Raw genomic sequence first — 27203 nt, 5'->3', positions numbered from 1 at the left:
ATGTTTGTGTACCTGTGGGGGGTTTTTAATAACACATTTGACAACAGCAATAAACTGAAAAGAAACATTTGCAAAAACAATAGAATACTCCCACCAGACCAACCAGAGCAGGTGATAGGTCTTCTGCAAAGATGTTGTCGATTGTTAAAAATCATTCTAATCATGAAAATGTGTTGCCACAAGCCACAGTTTACTGGATCCATCATCCGACGAAGTTGTTTAGTAAATTACTACCTGTCATATGTTTACTCAGCTGCATCCATTGTTTTTGATTTCACATCTTGAATGGGCTCACAGGACACAGAATAAACACCAAGATGACGGAAACACAGTTTAAGATGTCAACAGAAACATTTGAAAATATTCTAAAATATTCTTAGCAAACATGAACTTTGCATTGTATGAACATCCAAAACTAACTTTGATTCTTTGGCCGTATTTTATTTACCTCACACAAGAAGGCTATGTTTTTACCCGTCTGTCTGTTTGTTTGTTGTTTTTAGCAAGATTACACAAAAACAACTCAACGAATTACCACGAAACTTGGTGTAATGATCAATTTCTTTAGTATCACACTCGTGGAGGCTTCATCCAAGCTACGACATTTTAGTTTGAAAGCAGTGTTTTCAGACTAAAACCATCTCTGTCCACAAGAGTGTTTCGGCTCCATATCAGTTTTACCTACAGGCCTGAAAACGCATGTTGATTGAAACAGTGTGGAGGACATGATGTTGTTATTTAGCCAAAAAAACAAGAGCTGTGGCTCCTAGGGTCGAGCTGCTCCAACAAACCATTGGTCCTGGTCATGTACATTGTTGGAATTAAGAGCTTTGTCCACTATTAAATCTCTCCTCTTCCCTGTTTTAAAGTATTCTACTGAATGGAAAGCTTCTAAATTATCCTAGTTTAAAATGATCCTTTGATTTGTTTAGATGAAAGAGGAACGGTCTGGGCTGCTGATGGTGAATATGGACAATGGTTTGGTCATAATGACTGGTAAATCTCAGTCACGGACCACCACATCAAGGACAATTAGCATTAGCTTGACTCTCCAGGCTCACCCCTTAAGCAGGATGAGAAAAGTGACCTGCTGACTAAGCACATTCCACCTGCAGCCTGCAGTTCAAAGAGTCAACAATCTGCACCTCAACGCTCTGCTGCCATCCAGCCACCACCTACCCTGAGGCAACGCTCACCCTCCTCCACACCGCGGGTGACCCGGTGCTCCATCAACAACAACATCCCAGCCCATTCACTACACACGGAGCTGCTCTGACCACTGGCTGAGGCACTACCTGCCAGCTAAGTGCCCCAGGTGACGTTTGAATGGGCTCCGCTTCAGAATTAGCCACACCTCTCCCCCTTCACTGAGGGGGCACGAGGGAGGTAGCATATGGCCGCCTCGGATGAATTCCCCCACTGTTTCAAAAGGCTCCCAGAAGCCTCGGGGTGATCGGAACTTCATGCTCTTCTTTACTAGATTAAGTCTAATAATCTCCCAGTAACGAGACTTTAAATCCAGAGCGGTAAAACATCGGGCCCCAGGGTTCACTTACACACTGCGCATGCTGTTTTCACTTTAACACTATTTTATGACTGCAAGTAAGAGTTAATGTCCCCCATCAACTTTCTCCTCATCTGAGAGCAAAGAGGAAGATTTGTTGTTTTGTGGACAGTTTCCCTGAATGTAGATTTAAATTGTGGAAATTTTATAATCTTTTACATTAAAGGACACAAAACACACATTTATTGAGATTTGATGAAAAAAATCTTGTATATTGACAATTGTTTTGTAGTTTTAGCCATAATCTCCAATAATAGTAATAAAACTGAATTCAGCAAAGTAATTCCAGAGGCCCGGGAACATCACTGTGACATGTGGTCAGACAGGTTAACAACTAACAGTTAGGGCACATTATCTTTACTGTTTTATTTGAAGAAAGAAATGATAGCAGCTGCACCAGAAATGTCAGTAATAATCCACAGGAGACATGTGCATAAACAGATACAGCAGGTTTTGTGCGTCGTACCACAAAGTTAGTTTTGCAATGTGTCTGATGTTCCATTGAAAAAATTAGTTGATATTCCTTGTCACCATTGACAAAGACATTTTCTGTTTTTATGTTGCTTTCAGCATGACACTCAGAATGCGCTTACTTCCACCAACAGTCCCGTAATGAAACCACATTTAACTTCATTAGATCCAGATTTTTATTTGGATCTGCACCAAATTACACTCACTATATCAATATCAGTCCCATAAACATGTTGGATTTTTTAAAGGAAGATTCACGAATCACTCTCTAATAAAACGTGTCACAATGCTAAAGACAGGGAAAAAGCTATTTCCTGATCCAGATCCACAACAAAAATTGAATGTGATCTTCCCTCACTTCCCTGACAGGATGTGGTATGGATCCTTCCACCAAGTTTTGTGGTAAACAGTCCAGTAATTTTTGTATATTGAGACAAACAGTTTTAGCTGAAAACATCCTCTGCAGAGGTTTTATCAACAACACCGAGTGAACGAAATAGCTCAGAGTTAGTATTTCCAGCTGGCATGTCAAAAATGAGAGTATAAAATTTATCCTGGTAAACTCCTTGTTTCATGATCCAGAAAATGTTCAACAAAATGTTGTGTTGTGTTACATATACAACAGGCAACTTTTATTTTAACATCCAATGAGAAAAGAAACATTATTTTGAGCACTTTTAATTACTGTTACTGATGAAAGGCAAAGCGACTCCATTGTGAAAGTTATAAATCCTGACTCATACTGACATATGGACAAGAATGCCCCTGGTTACCTTTACTGGGAATTACTGTTGAGTTCATAATGAAACAAGGACTCCCACTGGACTGTTGATTAGGCAGATGCCTTCACTGAGCTACATGGGACGAGCGTCAGGCTGGTCTCCTGCCCTGCAGGGACTCTCTTCATTCATTCACTGATGTAATTCATGGCCAACCTAGACACTGCCCGGGATGCTGCACCCTCTCTCGTCTCCACTCATTTAATTTGGAGAAGGATGCGGAGGCAGGAAGGAACCCAACGATGGAAGATATTAGACTGTGGCCTTTAATAAAAAATCTATCCTGAAAATAGAACTGTTTGGTTTGGTTATACTATGTTTGATTAGGCATTGAGTGTTTAAATAATAATTTGCTCTGAAGGACCTGATAGTGTGTGGACCTTTAACATTGGTTTCCAACCTTTTTGGCTCATGTCTCCTTATGACAAAGCTTTGCATGATTTCCACGTCCCAGATTTTCAACTAGATTGAGTATGAATAGATATTTATCATCATACTCATATCTATACATAAAATATTTCACTTTCAAGTTTATCTACATCATTCCAGGCATAAATGTGTGTTTCTTAGAAACTGTGTGCACAGAAGAAAAAGCACAAGAATTTCTACCATTTTGATGAAGAAAACAGCGAAAGAGGCCAAACTAGTAGTTGAGGTTGGCAGTTGAAGTACTTCAGATGTGTCACAGGCTTGGCCTCTGCGTCAGATCAAAACAAATCGGTTTGGGTTCCGAGAAAACACATGCGGAAGACAATGACATTCCAATCTGGAGACAAGCAAAGCCTCCTCACCAGGAAAAGGGACCAAAACAAGGTTTCTCGGCTTGACGGTGTCTCTTCCGACCTTATGCCAGACAGCCGACTGGAAATGCCAGGAATGCTAGACTACTGCTCAATAGGAGACCATGTTCCACTTATTGGCTGCCGGTGGGCAGATCCACAGGGACAATGTCCGAGATGAGTTCCCACACAATAGGAACAAGATATTTATGACTCTTTGGTCGCGGAAAAAAATGAGAGGTTCACACTCAGAGTTTCAGGGCTCCTGTCCTCCCACTGACACACTGGGAGAAATGCAGGTCTGGGCTGACACCCCTCACATTTCTGGGCTCTGTCTGAACAGCTGAAGAAAAGGTCTCCCCTGAATCCAACCAGGCTGTCCCATTTAGGATGATTTAAAAGACCAGTTATTACCTTTCTTGGCCTTTGTTTCTCCACTGGTATCCCAAAGCTTTCAAGTATTATGTTTCATCGGCGCTCACCAGACAGGAGACAGGCAGAATTCTGGCTCGGTATTTCACTGGCATGTAAAAATTACTGGTGATAACCCAGGCAACCAAAATGAGAAACCAGGCCTCACATGCTCTCACCAATGGAAACTTGATGGAAACACATGATCTGTGGATAAGTTGCAATAAAACTGTATAAAAATCTAGTGGAAAATTAAAGATGCAAAGAAGGCTCAATGATGAGCACATTTTCCTCTGATTTTAATCTATACTTTAAATAAATGACAGACAATTGAAATGAATGACAGCTCAGATCACACATAACACAAATATGAAGCGTTATTCAATAGTTCAAAAATGGGTAAAACCTTTAGTGTTTGGATGGTGTTTATCACTGAACAGCAGTGGGAAATGCATTCACATTGAATTTTTGCGCATTAACGTGTGCATCATATTAGTTAGTCATAGAGAGGCATTATCAATACCAGTGTGCTTACTGAATACTTAACATAATTACATTTTTTGTGTTGCCATATGTGTGTGTTACTTTTATGCAATTGAACTACTCAATTCAATTTTCGATTTTATTTGTATAGCGCCAAATCATAGTAAACATTTTCTCAAGGCACTTTGCATAGAAGGTCAAGAAAAGACAGTTCCCACAATGAGCAAACACTTTAGAGACTGTGGAGAGAAAAAACTCCCTCATTAACTGGAAGAAACTTCCAGCAGAGTGTCGGCTTATTTAAAGTGCAAAAAACTTAGTTGAAAAATTAACGTGGGCCTTTTGAATGTTTCTTATGCAGAAATACACTCACTCTAAAACAACGTTTGTAGCTAAAGCAGGTAGGTTAATCAAATAGTAGAAAAATTTACAGATTCATTGTCTGAACTCTCCTTAGTTTGAAAAATCATGAAAACACTTTTTAGAGTTCAATTTGATACTTGATACTAAATTTGCACAACATAACTTGAGCAGTTGTTGTGAGCCCGCACTGAAAACAGCTAAATCATCAGTGTACATCAGATGGTTAATAAGAACATCCATCACTTATACATCCAGTCTTTGACTTCTTGGAAAAAACATACAGATTAAAGGGAATTGTGACATTATTCCACATTGTCGAACTTCATTGGTTGCTAGAAAGGATGCAGATATATTGTAACTCCATCATTATTTCTGTTTTCTCTTATTTATTTATGCTCTGAGCGTCATCGTCTGATCATTTGAGTTTTTCCTGCAACACTGTGATCAGATGCATGTCATCCTACTGACCTCAGACCTGGAGTGCCATCTACTGGTAGCATATTAGAACAGCAGGAGAAACTGTGAACAGTAGAGTCATGCAAGAAATGCATTTGATTCTAAATGATCAGACATAAGATTGTAAGTTTCATTTGGATTTGACATTTTATCTTCTGAATAATACTGTAGTCTATTTTTCTTTGACATATTTTTTTTAACTCTTCATGTGGATATTACATAATTCCACCTATATTTAATTTGAAAAGTTCAGTTGCTCCTTTTCTGCTCAATTGTAAGGTGTGTAATTAGTTGCACCAATTAGTAAACACCCCCTTTAATGCTAATTACACATTCATACTGCCAATTAGGCGCTTGGACTCACCAAACCTTTTCATGAGCCTCCCATTTCCTCCCTGCTATCTATTCTACTCTTCAGCCGGTCTTCTGCTATTTGAACCCCATATCCAGACCTTTCCCAATTAGACCCACCTTCCACTTTGAGCTTTACTTACTCCGAGACGAGGGAGAAACAGAGTCCTTTAACAAGTGGGCCTCATTCTCTTGTTCACACGGGGAAGTTTACCCACATCTGTCTCAGCACCTAACCCCTGGAAGAGAGGGGGTCAGTGCCAAGGCCAGAGGTCAGCACTTGTCCCATTGTGAGCTAGAACCAACATGGACCCCAATCGAACACTGCGGTCAGCGGGAAACGCTGCCCGGTTGGTTTTTCAGGGCCACGGATGTGTGAACTGAACAGGAGTTGTGCTTTGAGGTGGCTTGCTGCACGGAAGCATTTGTAAGGGACTCTTCAGGTTTCTTAATTAAGTGAAGAACAAATAATTGTCCTGCTTTGTTGCGTCTTTTCTGCGTCTTCAATAGCGCGGACACAAATAGAAAACAAAGCTGGGGTTGGAGAATTTGCAGGTGTGCATGGATGCGTGTGAAGCTGCTGGAGGAAGCACCACCATGTGAGAAAAGAAAGTCTATGTGGCACTCGAGGGGGAGGTCTGTATGAGAACAGATCTAGTTAGCAGCGTCACAACACATCTGATAAAATAGGAGGCCAGGTCAGGCCAGGCTTGCTGCAGTGACCCTGTGGTATTCAACCAAATGATAATTATAAAAAAACAGCCGTCCTGCTCCCCTCCCCTGGCACTCCTTCTTTCTCTGGCTCGCTTTCTCTCAGTCTTATCAGCAAGGCACCCTCCATAATTGACCTGATTCCCAGATTTCAGTTCCTCTGACCACCCTTGCCGTTGCATAGAGGTGGGCAGCATTGGTGGCAGGAGACGGCTGAGAGGGAAAGAACGTATTCTTCTAGCATCTTGAAAGAAAAAAGGGAAATCAGCATAATGACGTGCTCCCCTACCACACATTCACTCTCTCACCCACACCTACACACACTCCTTCTCCACACGGCCCCTCCTCCCACTCCCGTCCGCATCAAAATCTTGATTAACCTCCTCTCTCACTCCCCTTTTCCCACCCACTCACATTCACACATACACATAGGCACAAAGTGCCTCGGAGGCCCCCTGACAGATGGGGAGAAGGGTTTCGGGGGGTTCCTCTGAACAAATGGCACCCTGGTTTAGTGTGGTGTTGTCAGGTTTTGAATTGATCTCCGGGACTACAGAGGCTTCTCTCTGCCAGTGTGTCACAATGGCAACAAGTGTGTGGAGCTGGGAGCAAGCTTGTACAGGCATGGGACCCATACCTCATGAATGATAGCTTAGCAAATGGCACTCCTTTCACTGGCTTTCATTGTAGGGCCATCTCTCGTTTCCTTTCATAGCCTACTCAAAAAACTTGCCCAGCTTTGTTGGTTTTATTGGGTTTGATTGGTTTGAGATTCTGAAACGTGTTGGTTTTTGTGTGATTTTGTATGTGTGAACTTTAGTGTAGGTGTGTGTGAGTGTGTGTGTGTGTGTGTGTGTGTGTGTGTGTGTGTGTGTGTGTGTGTGTGTGTGTGTGTGTGTGTGTGTGTGTGTGTGCGTGTGGTGGGGGGATTGTATTTTTGTACATTTTTGCTTGTTAAATTGATGGGCACTGTGCTCTCACGGTATGGTCTCTGGAATGATGTAAAGCTATCTGTCATTGGCCAGAGCTGCTGAATGTGATTCAGTTTTATATGAATGGTACTTCCTGGGAGGTCGTGGGTGTTTTTCACTCGCTGAGATAAACACCATGTGCACAATTTTCCCAGCTTTCCATAAATTCAGGGAGATACACAGCAATGAGGCTTTCACACATCTAAAACATCCATATATTCATTCATGTCAGCATGGATGCTCCTGAAGAATTCCTTAAACAGCATCACTGCTGCAAATAACATCCCATTTGTTCAGAAGAGGCATAAAAATTCATGCATTTACTTTTGCCTTTTTAGTTCTAAAGTCGTATATTTGTCTAATATGGTCTCATATATCAGCATAATGAGCCTGTGTGTCCTCCGGAGGATAAAGCCTGGTTGAAAGTCCACTCTGACCTCTCATCTGACCCCGGGCGGCAGTTTACAGGCTCCACAACAATCGTCCCATTGGTAGATAACAACAGCATCATCCCTCCAGGCCCACTTCATCACTGTCACTTCTCCTCCCTCTGGTTAATGTTTCACTAGTCCTCCGTTTTCTGCCGCTCGGCTTGCAAAAGAGGGGGGAGAAGGAAGAGGCGCAGAGGAGGTTTGGTTAATGACAATAGAAAAACAGAGGGTGATCAATTGATTGGTAAACAAACAGGCCGGACAGGCAGCCGCAGAGCAGAAGGGACCCAAAGGAGCCGAGCCTCCTTATCTACTACTGGTGACATTCCCATCCATCATTGCTCATTATCATGGCTGTATCGAGAGGCGTTGAAAGGCCTGATTACCTACCTGCTATCAAATCTCAAGATAGCACAAAACAAGGAGGAAGTTTTTGGTCAGGCACAATGGTGAACTGCAGATTTGCTAATTAATCAGTTTCTTGTTTAGTTCAGTTTTCTGTTTGTGGTTTAAAGGAATAATAAAAATACAGTTTTACATTGTGATTCTGAATAGCTGGAGGACTGAGTTATAAAAGTAATGATCAAAATTGTAGCACCTTAACCCGTTTATGCTGACATTTACTTTTCTTGGGATAATTTGGTGCCAAAAATGCTGAATCCTATATTTCCTGTAATGCAACTGTATAGCATCTTTAATTACACATCCTTGTCTAAATTACAACTTATTTCCATCAAGTTCTACTTTGTAATACATCAAAAGACATGAAACAACTGTTTCCACAGGATGAATAACACTGGTCATGACTAGTTAGTCCTCAGTTACATATGCAACGTTGTTTTAATTATACTCTGCTCAGAGGATGCTTTCAATAAATGTGCATCAAATCAGCTACATACAACTCACATGCACACTAATCAAATCAAAATGGCCACATCCATGCAAGAAGAGTTGTGTCCTGTAATAAGCACTAAAACATAAAAAGCTAAAACCAAGCGAGCAAAAGTTTCATGTGAGAAGCCGCTCAGTGACATCAGGACCAAATACAGAGTTTAACACACAAGTGCACAGTCCCCTCAGTGTCAGTGTTTTGTTTTCCAGCTCAGCTCAGTGCAGTTGTAGCGTAGTGGTGCTCATTCAATATTGGTACGAGTGACACAACAAAATAAACTAAAGGGTATGCAGACATGCACACAGAGCCTTGCGTACATGAATCTCTGATCAACCTGTTCATCGGAGAACAAAATCTACATAGTAGCTCAGAAAGTGGAAGGATATACACACATATATATATTGTATATACAGTACTTTGACAGGAGCAAAGAGAGAGGTTCTATTGAATTCTGGAGACAGATTTGAATGCTGGGTAATGGTAGGCCTCACCAGGCTTGGGTCAGAGAGCAAAGGTACACATCTCATACATACAGAGGTGTCAGGACGATGTGCCCCCTTGCTCGCCTTTGTGTTGCCCACTCTGCATAGCAATGGCAAGTACATCGCAATATGTTTGAACTGTCGAGGTGGAGGGGTGAGCATGTATTGTTGAAGAGGTGAGGTCTGCATATTAAGAAAACACGAAGAGAGAACAGGCGACTGAAAAGAGCTTTGAATGAGAATCAATTAATTTTCATTTACCTCCATTAGCACTGGGCAGGGATTTGCATCTGTGAAACCATTGCCAAACTGGCAGTGGTCCTTTTAGTGAGGGAGAGGGCCACATTAAGCTAATGATGGGGGGCAGAGGGAGAGACAAAGGGCTGTATGTGCGGGAGGGGAGGCCAGGCCGTCCTCTTCTCTCATTAGCACCACAGTGCCCTGCACTGCTGTCACACAGCGAGCCCTCACAGGCAGATCATTAACCCCTAGCTGGGATGTGGAGAAAAACACTCAGCCTGTCTAATACGAAAAATGATGTTAGCTATATGATCTTTGGGGGAAAACATGTTTTTATGTTTGAGCTACTTTTACTTTGACCAGGCTTTAGTGTGCCATGCTGTGTGTAATGCATAACAATTACATTCTCAGCATATCTTCATATTGGGAGCCTACAACAGTCCTGAGTGATTAATGATGAATCCAAGGAAATTTGCTTCAGCAGGCCGGCCAATACTGCAATATTCACAATCTAAGCCAGTTGAGCCCCATGAACAAGGCACTAACCTTTGCTGCTACAGACGTGCAGTAAAACACAAAAGACAATTGTCAACTTCTTGGTCAATAAAGTTCACTTCTTTTTGTACACTGTACGATGGTGTTTTTTGTTTATAGATTGTATTTTGTCTTTAGTGGTTTTAGGTTTTCTGCATGTACAGTGACTTCTCCATTATTATTAATGCTCCGAGAGAACCGTTTTTGAAGTGAGCCATACCAGTCATTAACTTAAGTGGTTGACTACAGGTTTGAAACAAAAGTTTCACTCCTGATCTCAACTTGAAAGTCTCCAAATTTATTTTATATGAGTCAGCTGTAAATTAAGCTTAATTTGGATGAATGAATAGTCTATGCTCTGCCACAACAGGTAACACCCTAATGCTAGTTTTGTAATAATTACAGATGATTGTCAAGTTAAAGTTAAAGCAAGATGTCTGAGCTCTCACAAAAACTTCTTCACTGACTGGAGGGATGATCACCATTTGTCCAAAAGTTATTCCTTAAGTTAGTGTCATGATGATGGTGCTAATGATGACTACCCTTCAATATGTATTCAAAGAGCTCTTGTTTACAAAAGGCCACAGCCTATGATCCACTAAATCTTTATACTTCCCAGTGTCCTCGTGTTCTCCAGGAAAGCAACAGCATTCCTGTTTTTCACCTCATATTTAATGTTCTTATTTGATATTTATTTTTCCTTACTGACTCTGAAGGTATCGGAATAAAAGTTGAACATGTGGGGTCAAGTAGCAAAGTTGGCAGAAAGTGTTTTCTGTGGATGTTTCAGTCTTGGCTTTAGTCCTGTTGTCTTTCCTAAGAAAAAAGTAAGTCTACTGTGGAAATCCACATCTACCTGTGATGGATAATCTACAGATTTGAGCGTGCCTTAGTGAAGCTAAGGAGAAAAAACAAAACAAAATGTCATCCACAGAGCACACACGTTGACTCAAATGAAACAAATTCAGTTTACATGAGAAATGGTTGCACATCTGAGAAGGAGGGTCAAATTAAAACAGGATTAGACGCAAGGGCCTGGTCGTCTCATTGCAGCGCTGCAGTGTCGAACCTTGCCTCCACACGTATGGGGAGGAACCCAGACAGCATGAAATGGAGCGGAAGGTCTGAGCAGAAAAGAGGATGAAAGACAGAATGGTAGAAGGGAGCAGACAGGGTCACAGATGTGACATTACACTAACAATAGGAGCGGCGGGGGTAAAAGTGTGCAGACATCCCATCTTGGGCAAAGCTGTCTCCCAGCTGTTTGGTTCACCTGTCTATTAAACGGGAACATATTTCTTGGCGTCTACAGAAGGAGAGACAGGTTTATTGGGCCGACAAGGAGGAGGCCTGAAAGTGGATTGATTATTAGACAAGGGGCAATAAATCACTTTTCCTCTTGTTTTGGAAGGTCTGCCTCTCCACAAGCTTCTTGATAGTCCAGAGGACATATGAATTTAAGTTGTATGCTCATCATAATTGCAGCTGATGTATTAGAAAATTGTTAATGGCGAGAAACTTTAAGAGGTAAAGTCTCATGTTTTGAATGGATCCCTATCTGGGAAGTTTTGTCTTATTTAGGACCACAGAGAGGGGCTTAACGTTAAAGCCCAGACAGATATTGAAGTGACCTCCAGCCCTTTCCTGTACTCAGGCGGCCCCATTCTAAAACAAAGTGGACATGACAAGAGGAGAGGGGACAAATCAGATGGCTTAATTGTTCCTGGACAATTAGACCATCACTCAGGAGAACACTGAGCAACCCAGCATAAGTAGCAAAGGGAGGAGGCGGCCGAAGAAAGGGATGAAAGAAGAGGGCACTAAAACACCCACTGAGTTGGAGGGAGTGAAGGGGAAAGCAGGAGAGGGCCGCGCTATTGAGGGCCCGACAGGGCAAGAGGAGCAGAGAGCAGTTTACAATACTGTACAATACTGTTCTGCACCATTAAGTGGCATGGAGGGCAGGGCCGGGACAATGGGCTTCTGTCCCCGAGGAGAAGGCCAGCACCTCCAGAGGAGTCCTCCCTTTCAGCCCATATGTTTGTGGCCGCCTCACAGGATGCTCCTCTTGCCACGGCCGCATGCTCAGCATCTGGACGCATGATGTCTCTCCTCAGTGACCGCTGCAGCGTTGACGAGGGCTGCAGGGGTCTCCCTGGTAACACTGTAGTGACAGGCAAGGATCCAGAGCAGCACTCTAGAGATTAAGAAGAGGAAGTACTTCTAAGATTGAATGAAATCCCAATTTTGTTGGATTTAGAGTCACGGAAATCAGACAACAAATGCCTCCACAGGACAGAAAACCTGGGAGCCACAAGAACCAAAAGCAGAATTAGTCCTGTGAAGATAACAAGGTCGGCTTAGTCAACAAAATAAAGCTCACTAATAAAACCTTTGTGGTAAGTTCCTTCTTTATGGTGCAGATACAATCACTGGTGTCTAAGCAGAGTGGAAATATGAAATAACAGAGGATAACATTGTGATATTTGATAATAAAAGAGACTTTTCCTCAATGTGGATGTTTGGCGTGTACATCATTCCAGCTGTCCTTGCCTTTAAACGGAAGTTTGCCCTTGTTTTACAAATTTGGGCCCATCTCTCAAATGTAGACAGTGTACACCGGGAACACTTTCATTTAAGACTCCAAATGTTTTTAAACTCAAGCACATGCATTTCTAAACAATTTACATGACTTTACTTTAGCTTCCTCCATTCTCAGAACTGCTGTGACTCCTGTCCCCTTTGGACCAGTGACAAAGAGCCGGCAGAATGATGGATTATGAAGCTGCTGCCTGAATTTCAGATGACAAAAGACCTGCCTTAGCTCCTGTCCATCCTTAAACAGACCCACAAACCCTCTAAAAGAGAAAAAAATATAAGCCGAGCGACCGAGAGAGAAAAGAAGTTGGGGGAGAGCCGAGAGAAGAAGAATCTTAACAAGTGTTTACCCTCTTTCTGTTGCCAAGCTGTGGAGTAATAACCCACCGTAGCGAAAGGCAGCGCCTGATCCGGGAAGAAAGGCGTCAGCCTGTGGGGTCAGGGGTCAGTAACTCTGCCATTGTCTCTGACAGGGCAAGCACACTCCAGCTTTTCTCCAGCTTTCAAAGGCCCATGATGGGGGTGGAAAGATAGGCCTGAAAACACTGGGTCAGGACCAGGGGCTTTATGGTAGTCGGGGAAAGAAAGATTTGGACCCCAAAGGTTAAATGAAGAGCGAAAGGGCCCTTCTGTCCAATTACCGAGGGACAAACGCTCTCTGTGACCCATCAGGGTCAAAGTTCAGCGGAGCCATTGGTAACGGCACACTTTGGCTTTTTGTACTCCAGATGAGATGAACCTCCGCTGTGTTTATCTAAGTGACACCTCGACCAATAGTAAAAGTATAAATAATTCTGGGGTTGCATGCTGCCACTTAGCAGAATTAATTTATAGACTGGGGCTGCGGCAGGCCAAACTTTTTAAGGGAGCACTTTGGTGCATACCAGAGCCATTAATGCAGAAGTTGAATTATTTTGCAGGAACATCATGAAACTTAAATTAGTTCCATTATATAGAGAGATGTAGTCATAAGAAGCTGTGCAAAGTTACTTGTTGATTAATAAAACCCACCGTCAACTCTTCTTAGATCGCTCAACCAGGCCGGTCAGCAGTTCATCATGTGCCCATCACAGTCTGAGGCGGCACTTGTGGCTTTAATACCTGCTGATACAAAGGCCCAGTGGAGTGGCATGGTGAGAGTCTCCCATATCCGGAGATGGCTGGATTAGGCCTGAACCACTTCCTCCTTAGCCCATGTGTCGCCAAGGATTAAGTCCAAGAATTTAATCATCTGCACTTGTTAGGTTAACAAGCAAAGTACAATCATATTATGAGATTTAACTGAAATACTTTTTCTTTAATGGTAGGGTTAGATAGATAGATAGATAGATAGATAGATAGATAGATAGATAGATAGATAGATAGATAGATAGATAGATAGAACAAAATTATTCCCATGTTCATACAGATCACAGGAAATCCAAACAGCACTGAGCCGTAGCCAGGTCAGTCCTCCAGAATCTCTCGGTAAATCCAGAAATGAACCTGAGTACAATCCATCAAAGCCCTGAAGTGCGGCCGCCTGGAACACACTATGAAAGCTTTAAATCTCTTCCTCCGCAGAATCCATTTAGCATGGCTCTGCCACACTCCACCAGGGGGGTGCTCCAGTCCAGCATCCAGTGTGTGTGTGTGTGTGTGTGTGTGTGCGTCCTTGTGTGTGTGTCTGTGCTGTGGATGGAGAGGATTTTCCTCTCTCTGGGATTCCTCTCTGCAGGTCTTCTCCATTCCTCATGAGCTGGCATAAGCCTGTTGGACACACATCGGAGCGGAGATTGGGTGTCACTGGGGTGTGAGCCAGGCTCCCAGTGTCTTACAGGCCCTTAGAAGGAACAGGATGACCTTTAATCAGGGATCAGGAGTCCTGGCTGCAGCTGGAGGCCGGCAGGAGCCTTGATTATGCCCGTGCCCTCTAAGTCAGCCTCCCAGCTGGCCGTCCACCTTGAGCCTGGACACTGAGGTGGCCTTAGGCTGGATGAAGCGCTCAGTGCAGGCATGAGGTGAACATTTATGATGGAGTTTATATATTCATCTGTAAGATCTTCATCTGCACAATCTGAGTTTTTTTAATAGACCAAACATCTGATTCTCTGTGCAACACAAATGGAAAATTAAAACAATTAATGCAACATTCAATGCAGTTGGATGCATCAGAGTGAGGAGATATTGAAATGGAGGACAAGGGATCAAAATATTTGACAAATATGAATAACTACAGTGAACTCACAGGGATACTCTGGAGATGTAGTATTGTTCTTCCATACAGGGAGACAGATTGAAACTATAGAGCAAACCTCCATCAAGACCCAGCAGTCCGCTTGTGAAGCCACATTTAAATTCACTGGAGCTGCACTAAATTGTACACATTAATAGATATAAGTGAGCTATATGGGTGATTTTAGTCAGGGTTCCATGAAATATTCTCTGAGAAATAAACAAAAAATCGAAAAATGTTTGGGATTTTTCCCTAACCAATACCACATCATTCCTGCCAATAGTTTTTGCAAAAAAAAAAAAAAAAAGATGGCAGAGGCAGTATTTCCTGACTTTTAGTTTCTGGTGTTGGTCAAGCTCCCAAACACCATCAGGGTTAGTTTCGAAATTCTGCGCCCTGAGCTTTAGAGGAGATTAAACATCTATGTACATATACTCCTGAGTAAACTAAGAAGATCAGTGGAGTTCCCCCTTCGCACAGAAAGAAGTTACCCAGGAGAAGAGGAATGTCAGACAGATGTGTCTGAGTGCTGTTCATGGAATCAATAAATGCATTGTGATCATTTTGGTGTGAAATTAATTAAACCTTGTTTCCTTTTTTGAGGAAACAAGATTTCAAACCTTCCTTTCTCTCTTCGTCTCAACTTTACTGATTATTTTCTCCTGCAGATGCAAAAATGACAAGTGCAACTATTCACACAGACCCTCTCTGCAGTATATGCACACACACACAAACACACACACACCTACATTTAGATACACACCTTAGACACGCTACCACACTCTCCTGCCATCTAGGGGAATGCAAACCCCCCTCCCTTTGCCCATTCTCCATCGCCCACCCCAAGGATTAGCCCCCTACCCCCCACCCCTCTGCGCACTACCAACCCCTCTTGCCCTATTATCATATTTGATCCACAGACAAACCCTTCCCCCTCACCCACCAAACCACCCCCTTACTTATTTCACCCTCCCACATGCACCACCAGTAAGGCATGCCCCCTTTTTCTTTGGCCACTCTCAGGGAGAAGAAGAGGAGGATGAAGAGGCAGGGGCTTTCATGGGGAACAATCTGCCAGGGAGGCGAAGAATGAGCGGGCACTCAATTAAGGGCTGCCCATTGAGCCTGCGGAGTGAGCCTGAATGTGGGCCCCTCCAAAGGAATGGAGTCCCATGAATAGATTGTCGGCCTTCATGAAATATTAAAGAGCGGGAGGATTTCCCACAATATTTGTACACCTCCCTTTGTGGGGATTTCTCCCTCCATTGAGCCTGAAACTGTTAACACATCCGCTCTGAAGCGCGGCCTGCAGACTGTGCTAAAGAGCCCTGCGGTCCAAGCATCAAACGCTCCCCACCCTCACCTCTCTCCCCCCCTCTCTCTCTCCTTGTTGCCCTGTGTGTCTCTTTCTCTTTGTTTTTCTCTCCCCCATCTCTCTCTCTTGTACCTTCCTCTCTGTGTCTTACTGCCCATGAGCTATTCATGGAGGGGATTACAGCAGTTTTAATGACCACCTGTGCTTGCTCCAGCACTGTATTGTGCCGTGCCAGGCCAAGCAGCAAGCACCCCCACCCCCCCATATTATAGGGTCAAAGCGCTAACTGGTGACCCTTGTCTCCACCAGCCTGAGCCTGATGGCCAAAGCCACCCAGACAGGCAAGAAGCATGGTCGCTCTGATCACAAATCACCTTGAACCTCTCACATGACGAAAACAAATCTTTAAGATGCAGAACAATGGACATTTTGATTTGTGACCCAGTAGAAGTTGACAAGTGCTTCTTCCTGTCATTCTACTCGTTTCATCTTTCCCTTCTCCGCTCTTTCCTCCTTCATTCTCTCTATCCATCTCCCTCTCCTCTTCCCTCGGCCACACTGTGATCAGGTTGAGTGGAGCAGCAGAGAGAGGGGGCTATGTGAGTAGGAGGGTGGTTAAAGTTACCATTAGCATCAGAATGGTCACATATTCCTGCCGTGAGTCAACATTAGTTCATGTTGGAATCGAAGAGTTTAAGGACGGGACCAAAACCGAAGAAGCTCTTACTGTAGCTGAACAAGTTGGTTCATAGTTTGATTTGAGGTTAATTGGTTCTTTTAAACCGTGTTTGTGTTACTGGAGCTCAGTTTATGAGTTGGTCCTGTGTCTTTGTGAAGGTGGTATGAAATTAAATTTGCATTTACTTTCTGATGGAGGATGTTTTAATACAGGAGGAAAAGCACAGGTAGGATATTAAAAATGAATGATGGCTAAAATGGAATTAGCTGTTTCACTTTCAGGGTCCTGGCCAGCTGACTGTGACACTGTTGTTTACAGTGTGACCATGTGACCCTAACCCCATTCCTAGTCCTAACCCTAACAACGACCAAATAATAATAATAAAACTTTATTACTATAGCACTTATATAAACAAGTTTACTCAGTACTTAACAAAAGACATGGTAATAAAGCAACAAAGAACAAAACAAGAAAGATAAACAACATTCAATCATTAAAATAATTTTCTATAAAAACTGGTTTTATGCAATTATTAAAAAATGATGACAGGCTGAAATGTTGGCTGTAAACATTTTGTATTGAGGCATATGAAAGACAGAAATCACAAAACCAGTTGAAGTGAGATCGGCGGTATTTCTATAGTCTCTCCCTGAGAGCAAAGTGAGAAAACATGTTTATTCTTTTCATAATTTGAGTGAATTGACCCTACAAGTTTTTCAATATACAGCTTATCTGCCCCCGTGAAGGAGCTCAACAGTGGGAGTGATGGAGACAGCAGAGAGCATGTGGCAGCATGAACCTCCACTGCCCACTCCAGCAGAGCCCCAGCTGTGGAGCACATTGGAGAGCAGAGCCCCATGGTCTGGCCTCCATATGCTGGGGTCTGGGGTCCAGGCAGTCAGCGTAGTTCCAGCACACGGAGGGCAGTTGGGGGGCACATGGGTGGTGGTGGTGCGGGAGAGGAAGGGGACATGGGTGGGGTGGGGGACTCAGCCGCTCCACCAGCATTGTACCAGGAGGACAAGAGCTGAGGAGAACCCAGCAGGAGAGTGAGGGGCCTTTTCTAAAGAGCGATCAACTGGAGCTCCTTTTTCTCACACCCTGCTCACACCCTGCTCACACACACACCCTCCCCCTTGGCAGATTGATACACTGGCTCTGGCTGAAATGGGATTTTCTTGCATCTCCCTTATGAATCTACATTCGGCTTCTTCGCAACCCCTCTTCTCACCCACTTATCCCACTAATCTATTCTCCACTGGAATTAAATCGAGCCACCTCGCTTTGTCTTTCAATCATTTTGTCCAGATCAAAGTCATTCATGAGAGGATGGTAACAAAAAAAAGGAGGAAGGGGCCAGGGACGAGACAAATCTCTTTGGCTTTTTGCCTCACACAAAGCTTCTCATTTGAATTTCCCCATATATTGCTGATCACCCTTCTGAATGGTGCCCCTGATGAAGTGTTGTTTTTGTGGCCGCTCGCATGGATTCCAAAGACCCCGGGGATACATTTTCCTCTTTTTGTCTTTGACTTCAAAGTTATCTGGAACGGTACGTGTCGGAATGAAGAAACCAAGGGGGTCACCAGGTCCAAACGCTGGATGTTGTTTACCAACCATTTCAAGTCAAGGAGAAATAAAACTATAGAGTCACCACGGGACATAACACAAAACATTCTTCAAGCATTGAGGCTTTTTCGAGCCTGAATCCATCTCATGTCAAAAAAAGGCCCCTTTGTTTTGAAGATCCTTTAATTCATGGGTTAGACCCCACAGTGTATGAACTAAAGGATCATCCTGCTTACAGCTCTGCTCCTTGTTTGTGATGTCTGAAGGCAAAGTAAGGGGTTAATTAGAAGTTAAACACAAGAGAATCTGCCCTGTGTGTCAACAACATGTCTGTTGTGCTGCATTCACTGTTAAAACAGTAGAAACCCCTAAATGTTTTAATTTGCCGTTCATTGTAATGTTTCGATTTTTCTGTTTTGAAGTGTACACTGGAACAAATGTACTGCATTGCAATAAAACATATTTTGTTCCATAGTTCAAATACATGAACATGATGTCATCAAAACATTTTTACATCCAGCATCATGTTGCAGCTTTGAAGCGTGTCAGTCTGCTGCCCTCTGCTGCCAGAATGTAGAAATACAACAGCCCTTAAAATTCATATAAAATCAACTCACACTTTAAAGCAAGCAGTTCATCCATGACTGGAGTGAAACATTTAAACATCAAGGCGTATAACAGATACAATTTACTTTCTACTTCCATACTACACAGACAAACACTAATAGACTGGTGGATATGTTGTTTGCCTGTAATTGTGAATTGATTATCATTCATTATTATTATTATTATTATTATTATTGTTGTTGTTGTTGTTGTTGTTTTTATCCTTACATGTTTCTATTAACACTATATTATATTATACTTTTCTTACAGGTAAAGTTAAAGTGTGATTTCTTTCTTTTCTTTATTTAATTATCCACCCATTAGATTCAGTAAAATCATTGATGTTGAAATACATTTAAGATTGTGGTCTTAAAGGTCCAGTGTGTAGGATTTAGTGACATCTAGTGGTGAAGTTGCATGTTGCAGTTGAATACCCCTCATCCCACCCTCCCCCTCAAACATGACAGAGAACCTGTGGTTGCCTTCAGTTTTCATAAAAAATTGTCTTTTTTAATCACCTCCACAAGATGGCAGAGGAGAGCAATAAATGGACAATTACCAGAGGTCTTTCAAGCAAATGGTTCGCTATCCAAACCCAAGTGGATACAACAACTATTATCTAAGAGTTATAATAATAATGATAATAATTATGATTATTATATTAAGCCAAGAGTATAGAACTATAAGACAAATGTGAATCACATGTACTGTAGGCGCAACCGTCCTTGGACGTTATAAACCGTTTAGGGATAGTGGTTGTGAGCTGTCAGTACATTTTGCTAACACGGTTTTTCATCTGACAAAGACTGTGCGGGTAGAATCGTAGCATTCGTTTGACTTTTGGAAAGAGGCAATCTGTTTTTAACGATGCAATAAATAAGTGTGTGAGAATTATTTCTCCACAAAGCAAAAAAATAGCCTATAACATATTTTCAAGTAGGAACTTAACACTGTGATTTTTCAGGCGAGGCTGGAATTTGGCAGTTTCCTTATCACACCAACATCATCTGTACTCTGGGAGAGGCTGACTTGCCAGGAACTAAATCAGATGTCAGAGAGATGTCACATGCTTCCCTGCTATTTGAGATCAGTTGCTGTGTTCACAGCTGTACTGTGGGAGGGGTAGGATCACACTGCAGCAGGGCTCTGCGTGAAAGCTGATGTGCAGCGTGGAAACAAGTCGAACAGGAATCTCAATGAAAAGTCCCTTTAAGATGACAACAACAGCAATTGAAAAGTGTAAACTGAGAAACTGAAATATGTCTGTTGTTGTCAGGCTCTTTAATGAAACAATGACGCTTTGTGGATGAAGATAATCACGCCAGTATTAAAGAAGCTTTCAGCAGGTGATCTGTCACTGAGGAATCTGCCGAATTTATCTTGGCGCAGGATTTATTTTGATAATTGACAGCAGGGTGCAACACTGTTATCTTATTTTAAACCTGTCAACATCGAGTCAAGTACTCATCCATGACTGATAATGACTTTAAGAAATGTTTTGAGAAAATCTTGATCGCATTCACCAACATTTATCATCTTCTGTGACTTGGAAGTGTGATAACCTCAGTTCATGCAGCCTGTTCGAACAATAGTGGAGAATGGAATCTGGAGAGGTCCACTAGGGATGAGGGCTGCAAGGCTGTAGAGCGCGACAAAGAGATGCATTGTGGGAGGAGGAGGCACGAGTCAGTGGCATCGTGAACTGAACAGGGAACTCAGAGTATCTCATACCTGAAAGAGAGGCCACACTTAGTATGGGAATTCAGCTGACAAACAGTGTCAAAGTCATGCAGTAAATATGTCGTATTTTATAATGTGTAGGATGACGTGTGAAATGAAGCACTAAAGTATTTGTGAATCAGTTTTTTTACTCAGCCATGTGTGTTTTAACGTTGTCTGTTTGAGAGCCTGTCACATCAGAGTGTGTCTGTCACTAACACAAAGCAGTCAAACTTCTTATTTAATCCATGGATTAGGCAGATCTGGGAGTGGTGCCTGAAATGACTAGTGTAGGTTGAGGGGTCTGCTCTGCTACCAGCTTCTTGTCTTCAGACAGAAGCCACAACACATGCTGTCATTTCCTTTTATCGCTGATTGCAGCTTGACAGGTGCACGTCTGGTGACTCAGGTTTCACACATGCTCATCATACTCAAACTACATATGTTCATTTCCTGCACATAGTCTTCAGTCAGAGTCAGTTCCTGATGACACTGTTTAAAAAAGAGTATAAACAGAATGAAAATTATAAAAAAAAAATTAAATCATTAATGTTTACATGACACTTGCTGTTTAGTGACATGTTACAGCTGTGGTACATGGCAACATATTATTATTTTATTTATTTTTATTTTAGTTTTAAGTTGTAATCTTACAGCTGAATATGAATGGAAATGATCTCATACACTTGTTTGTTTTCCTCAGAAAGCCAATCTACCTCTCTCAGATGATGCTATTGCTTTGACATGCTGACACAAAACTGATTTGTACTCGTGTGTAAATAACAAACAACTTAATTTTGAAGCAATGAGCCAACAGGACAGTTTTCAATCCAATGATCTGTGTGGTGAGAGGAGTAAACATTTAAAGGCCTGCAGCTGGACGTCACTCATCCCTCTCACAAACATCAGGGTGTCCTAGCTTTGCCTAAACCTCAACATTTGCAGCCTTGTGTCACACACACACACACACACACACACACACACACACACACACAAACACACACACACACAACCTTCCACCTTTCCACCCGTGTCAGTATGCAGGAAGACAAGAAGTAAAGGTGTTGAGCTACCTGATCTGTTCAGCAAAAATAATGTTCTGGACCAGTGCATCTCTGTAGTCACCATCTGTGCATAAAAGGTATTCAAGGTATGACGACAGGAAAGAGAAGTTCAGTTGAAAGGTCAATGTTTTCTCAAACTGACGACTGGCAATGTGCCAACGAGCCTGCGCAGGCACAAGGGCTCTGAGAAGTAAAACTAAAATGTAAAAAAAATACTACAATACAGCAACAACACACAACCATGTGAACTGAACTTAAGTTTGCACATTTAAAGAATGTCCCACATCCGATTGTTAAATCGTTGCTGCCCTCAGGTAAAAGTGACGTTACTATGATGGTGTACATTCATGTTACATACCATATGTTGTGGTTTTTGTCAAGTTAGCTTTTTGATAAATGTAGAGAGAAAAGTACAGTATTTCCTTCTGAAAGTAAATAGAGCAAAAAGAATCATAAACTAAATGCAATATTCAAATAAAATACTGGAATCAAATAAATCCACACATGTAAATGTAACTGTAACTTTCCATCTCTACCAGGAAACAGCAGAAGCAGCTTTTTTCAGACATCTATAGAAGGCAAATTTAATCTGAAACAACGAAATGATGTGTCATTGTAACAATAATACATTTGACATTCTGACATAATCCCAGATACTGTAATAAAAAAGATAGAATCATTATCAGATTAACACGATAAAATTGAAAACTATGTTCTATCTAACATTTAACAGTTAACTGTATAACCTTTGTGGTTCAATATTTATCAGCATGGTATTATTTTACACATAATTTCAAGAATTACATGTGGATTTGAACATGTTAATACACAATAACAGAGCAGATATTTTTGCAATAAACAACCCCCATATTAAATAACCTTGTCTTCTCTGTTATGCAGAGAGCATAAGAAACAAAGCAAACTAAAATGATTGCACTGTATTGAAAAGAAAAAAGAAAAACCTTTAAGGTCTTGAGTGTATATGCAGCGACTAAGTTCTGAACACATCCAACCAATGTCATTTTATAGCCAGACCATAAAAAGTAAACATATTTCTATGGGAAGGCTGTGTATCATTTAAAAACATGGTCTTGAAATGTTATTCTTTGTTTTTCTGGGTGAGAGCTGAGAGCCACTGGAGGACATTCGAGAGCTGCTACTCTTCATTTCATCTTCGAGGGTCTAATTCTTTTGAGACAATGAGGCCTTTTCACTGCAATGAAGCTGTAAAGATTTACAGACGTAAACGATAAAATCCATGAATTAAATACATTTCATTCAATTACTTTAGTTTGGGGGTCCTGTGCATTCTGCTTCACTGTCTCACTGTGTGTTAACATGTTCTAATAAATAAAAAAAAAGACCTTCAAGCACTTGATGCTTCAGTATGTTCAACTTGTCACGTTCTGAAAAAATATCCCACCAATGTCATTTTAAAGCCAAAAAATAATAACCAAACATCTTTCAATTTGGAGGCTACGTATGATTTGAAAACATGGTCTTGAAATGTTTCTCCTTTTTTTTCTGGGTGAGACTTGAGAGCCACTTGAGGACATTCGAGAGCTGTAACTCTTTATTTCATCTTCTGAAGTCTAATTACAGCGTTTACAATCTTTGTTTTTGGCAGTTTTGCTGCATTCTTCATCAGTCCCAGATAGATCAAACTACACAGATTGTGTTTAGTCTGGCGCCTCACTTCACTCAAATGACATCAGGAGGTAAATCTAGCTTTGCCTGAGATAAAAAAACAGGACAGTGTTTACAGTTTGTCCTTCTCTGTGTAGCTCTCAATGTAACCCTGTCCCCTGGAAAATAGTTAATGAAATGTATTAATTGATTGAAAAGTAATTAAGAAGTATAAAAATGTGATTTGAGGGAAACAGTTTTGATGAGAAAAATCTTAACATTTGACATCAAATGTAATTGTGTGCATTATTTTATACACATTTCTGCGGGAAGCATGATACATTTATTGTCAATGAAACCATGAGATTGTGGAGTTTGAATATATTTCTGACGGTCTGACGAAGGGTTCATCATATGAACTATATAGGGACAGAGGCGATTAGGGCTTTGGTCTCCTTAATTCTGTTATTCTGAGTTTTATTTGGAATATAAAAGATATAAACAATATCCTCCAATCTGAATAACTGCCTTACACAGATGTAATGTTTTAAAAAGCAGTGTAACTCCAACTGAATACCTATCCAGTGATAACAATGGCCAATCTAAGATTCCTCGTAATCCTTGCCAATGACGTACCTTTGCTTTCCCATTATAGTTGCTGACTTTTCTGAGATCTGTATTTCCATATCAGTCGACGGGAGACAGACAGACTGTCTGGTGAGAGCAGGTGATCATTATCTGCCAATCCTCCAGCGGACAGACGGCCCTGCTGTTCATGCCTCACTGTATGTGTGGGAGGTATTCTGTGCCCTGATACCTGCGAATCCTGGAAATACCCAACTGTCATGTTCCTTTCACCGTGCAAAAAGCTTTGGAATAAATAAGTCACTAAATAAAAGCTCCTATAGTTTTATGAATGCATGCAATTTTGTGGCTGTGCATTCATTCTTTTAAAGTTCACCATAAAGAAAACACATTGTATTAAAGGCAGTTTAATCTTACACCTGATGTTTATAAGACAGATTCCATCAGTTCAATAGGTTTTCCCTGGCAGCCATTGCTTTAATGTAGTAAAAAAAAAAAGAGGTTGCACTTCTTAAAGATCATAGCACAATGAAGAGAAACAATTTCAGTGGTGGTGATAAAACAGGTTAAACAACTTTCATGTTTTCTTTGTTCAGAGGGGAACAAAAATAATCCAATATGTTCACTTTAAAATAACATTACTTTTTTTTAATGGGAGATGCTGGACCACGATACCTACAAATCCTGAAAATACTCCTCTGAGCTGATAACATGCATAACACTGCATACATACATTAATAAGCAAATCAATGCATGAAAATAAATATCTGCATGCAATAAGAGAGACAGGGTTTGTTTATTTCATCATTTCACTGTGTTGTGTTTTTCCTGGTTGCAATTCCGTTGCAATCAAGCCAGTGCTTCAATCTAATTTTTTTTAAATGTTTAAACTCATGCAAGAGCAGAATGAAGAGCAGATATTTCATCAGGCCTAATGTTTTAGATTTAAAAAGAAAATTAAAGGGGACTATACTTTTCAGAGAGGATGCATTTGGTTGTAGCCTATATGTACACTTATAAATAACTTCATTTGATTTTTGATTTTAAAAGATTATAAAATAAGTTTTCAAATTCTTAAGATCAACCATGTAAAGGTCAAATTATCCATTATAAATGCATCATTCTTCAATGTAAATTTAATGACTGATCAATAAACATGTTAGAACATATGTTAAAAAAAACTGCAGTGTCCATCCCTGGGAAAAGGATGAACCCCACATATCAAACACCACGTGCAAAGGAATGTCAGTCTTTGATCGTCCCTCTCCAAAGTGGGAATATAAGAAAGATTTTCTAAATAAAAGTAAACACCTTGTTTCAACCTGCAGCTGCACGGAGCCTCCGACACGCTGCCCCGAAACAGCACGAGAAACCCGGCGAGATGAAAGACACCGATAACCATACACCACCTGTGGGAGGAGTGTGTGAGTCTGTGCGTGAGTCTGTTATTGAGAGTGTGTGTGCGAGAGAGTTTGTGCGTGTGCACCTGCGGACATGATCGTTTCGTGGCTCTGACTGCAGCTCCCGACCCCGACCGGACGCACAAGAACCGCACACCCGACGCTCCGAGCCATGGACCCAGCAGAGACAACCCCCGCCGACCAAGGAGCGCAGCTTCTGGACATCAGCGCCTGCTCGCCCGCTCCGCAACCCGGAGGTGAGCCCGTCCAGCTGGTGAAGCCGCCCTACTCATACGTGGCTCTCATCGCCATGGCCATTAAGGACAGCCCGGATAAGAGACAGACCCTGAGCGGCATCTACAGCTACATCCTCTCCAAGTTCCCTTTCTACGAGAAGAACAAGAAAGGCTGGCAGAACAGCATACGGCACAATCTGTCTCTGAATGAGTGCTTCGTTAAAGTGCGCCGGGAGAGCGGAGGGGACAAGAAGGGCAACTACTGGATGTTGGACCCGGCCTTCCACGAGATGTTCGAGAGGGGGAACTACCGGCGGCGGAGGAGGGTGAGGAGACCCTACGCACCCCCCGCGCCTTACCTGGAGTACCCCGAGCCGCTCTACCTGCCTCACTACGTGAGCAGCTCCTGGGGTGTGCGTCAGCCACAGCCCGGCTCGTCCCAGGTCATCACCGGACACACCCGCTGCTTGTCCCCGGTGAGTTCGTACTGCCCTCCCCCGCACTTCCAGCACCCTCCCTACGGCGCCTTCCACTGCCACCTGCCCTCCGTGCTGGTGCCCCACAACGCCTGCCCCTACGGCGGAGTCACGCAGCCGATGAGCCCCGACGGAGGCACCGTGTCCGTGGGGTGCAACTACCAGCAGTTCACCTCCTACTCAAGACAAGCGGAGCCGCAGGTCGCCCTCTCGTTTGACCATTAGAGTTTTGATCTGATCGGATTATTTGACAGCCAGTTCACAGACTCTGAGTTCATCTGTTTCACCATTTCAGTTCAGCTGTCAGGTTCAACCAGAACTGTTCCTTTGACAAGGTGTGGGCTAAATCTGTTGACTGTGAAACTGTTTCATACGTTTTTTGAGAACTTCTCTACACTTTCACTTATCCAGAATTACTGCCAGAGTTCATTGCACAGTGTGAACTGCAGAAGACAGTGTCTTTGTGTCTGAGGCTCAGTTTATTCCTTAGTTTGCAACCAAATAAATGGTTTTTATTTTATTTTATAATGAGCCTACACAAGTTCAACTATGTTATTTATTTCTTTTCTCTGCTTTTATACAAGTTATCTGATATGCTTCATGCAACACAAGGTGAAAATAAAGCACTGATCAGTTTTCATTTGATTAAGAATGTTTACTTGTTATAAGATATATCAAGTTTGATAAATAAAAAGTTATTTTTGCATTTTGTTGTCTCATTGTTTGACTTATTCCTATATAAGGTGTAAAACATAGCAATGATTTATTATATTTTTTATTATAATGAATTATCTGTAACAAGGTGCAGAGGTGAGATGTAATGTGCATTTAAGTCTAGTTTACAATCCTTATATTTTGCTTGAGTATTTACATTTTCTACTTTATTCTCATATTCAACTTCACTTCCAGCTAAATATTGTTTTACTTGTATTTACTGTTGAATTGATATATTCACATAATCTGACAAAACATTGTGATTTATATAGCATACGGCAAGACTGAGCACAATGCCTATTGAAATTGGAACATATTAAGAAATTACCAATCCTGACCATGTGATGCAGATATTTGTTTCCTGCACCTGGAGAAGAATCAAGAAAATCAAGGAATATTTCATGATCCTTTTTTAAATGTTCTGCAATTCTTGCAGCAGCATTTTGCAAGGGGATTGTTTTATTTCTTTTTACATCTGTTACA

The 27203-nt window shown here is 41.8% G+C and overlaps 1 protein-coding gene and 1 long non-coding RNA gene across 2 annotated transcripts; one reads left to right on the top strand and one right to left on the bottom strand.

Annotated features, from left to right (window-relative positions):
- Window positions 1–19370: 19370 nt before the first annotated feature.
- On the bottom strand, window positions 19371–24206 carry LOC138410581 (uncharacterized). Its single transcript, XR_011243291.1, has 3 exons — window positions 23946–24206; window positions 21693–21747; window positions 19371–20631 (listed from the first exon to the last, which is right to left on the bottom strand). It is a non-coding gene; the product is annotated as an uncharacterized lncRNA (long non-coding RNA).
- A 1001-nt stretch (window positions 24207–25207) lies between these two features.
- On the top strand, window positions 25208–26712 carry foxl2l (forkhead box L2-like). The gene has a single exon (XM_020089001.2). It carries the CDS (start codon window positions 25467–25469, stop codon window positions 26229–26231), a length of 765 nt encoding a protein of 254 aa, XP_019944560.1. The 5' UTR covers window positions 25208–25466; the 3' UTR covers window positions 26232–26712.
- Window positions 26713–27203: the final 491 nt, after the last annotated feature.

The sequence above is a fragment of the Paralichthys olivaceus genome, chromosome 6, assembly GCF_024713975.1.
Source record: "Paralichthys olivaceus isolate ysfri-2021 chromosome 6, ASM2471397v2, whole genome shotgun sequence".
Classification (NCBI taxonomy): domain Eukaryota; kingdom Metazoa; phylum Chordata; class Actinopteri; order Pleuronectiformes; family Paralichthyidae; genus Paralichthys; species Paralichthys olivaceus.
Note: the sequence above shows the minus strand (reverse complement) of the source record. Positions and strands in the feature narration are given on the sequence as shown.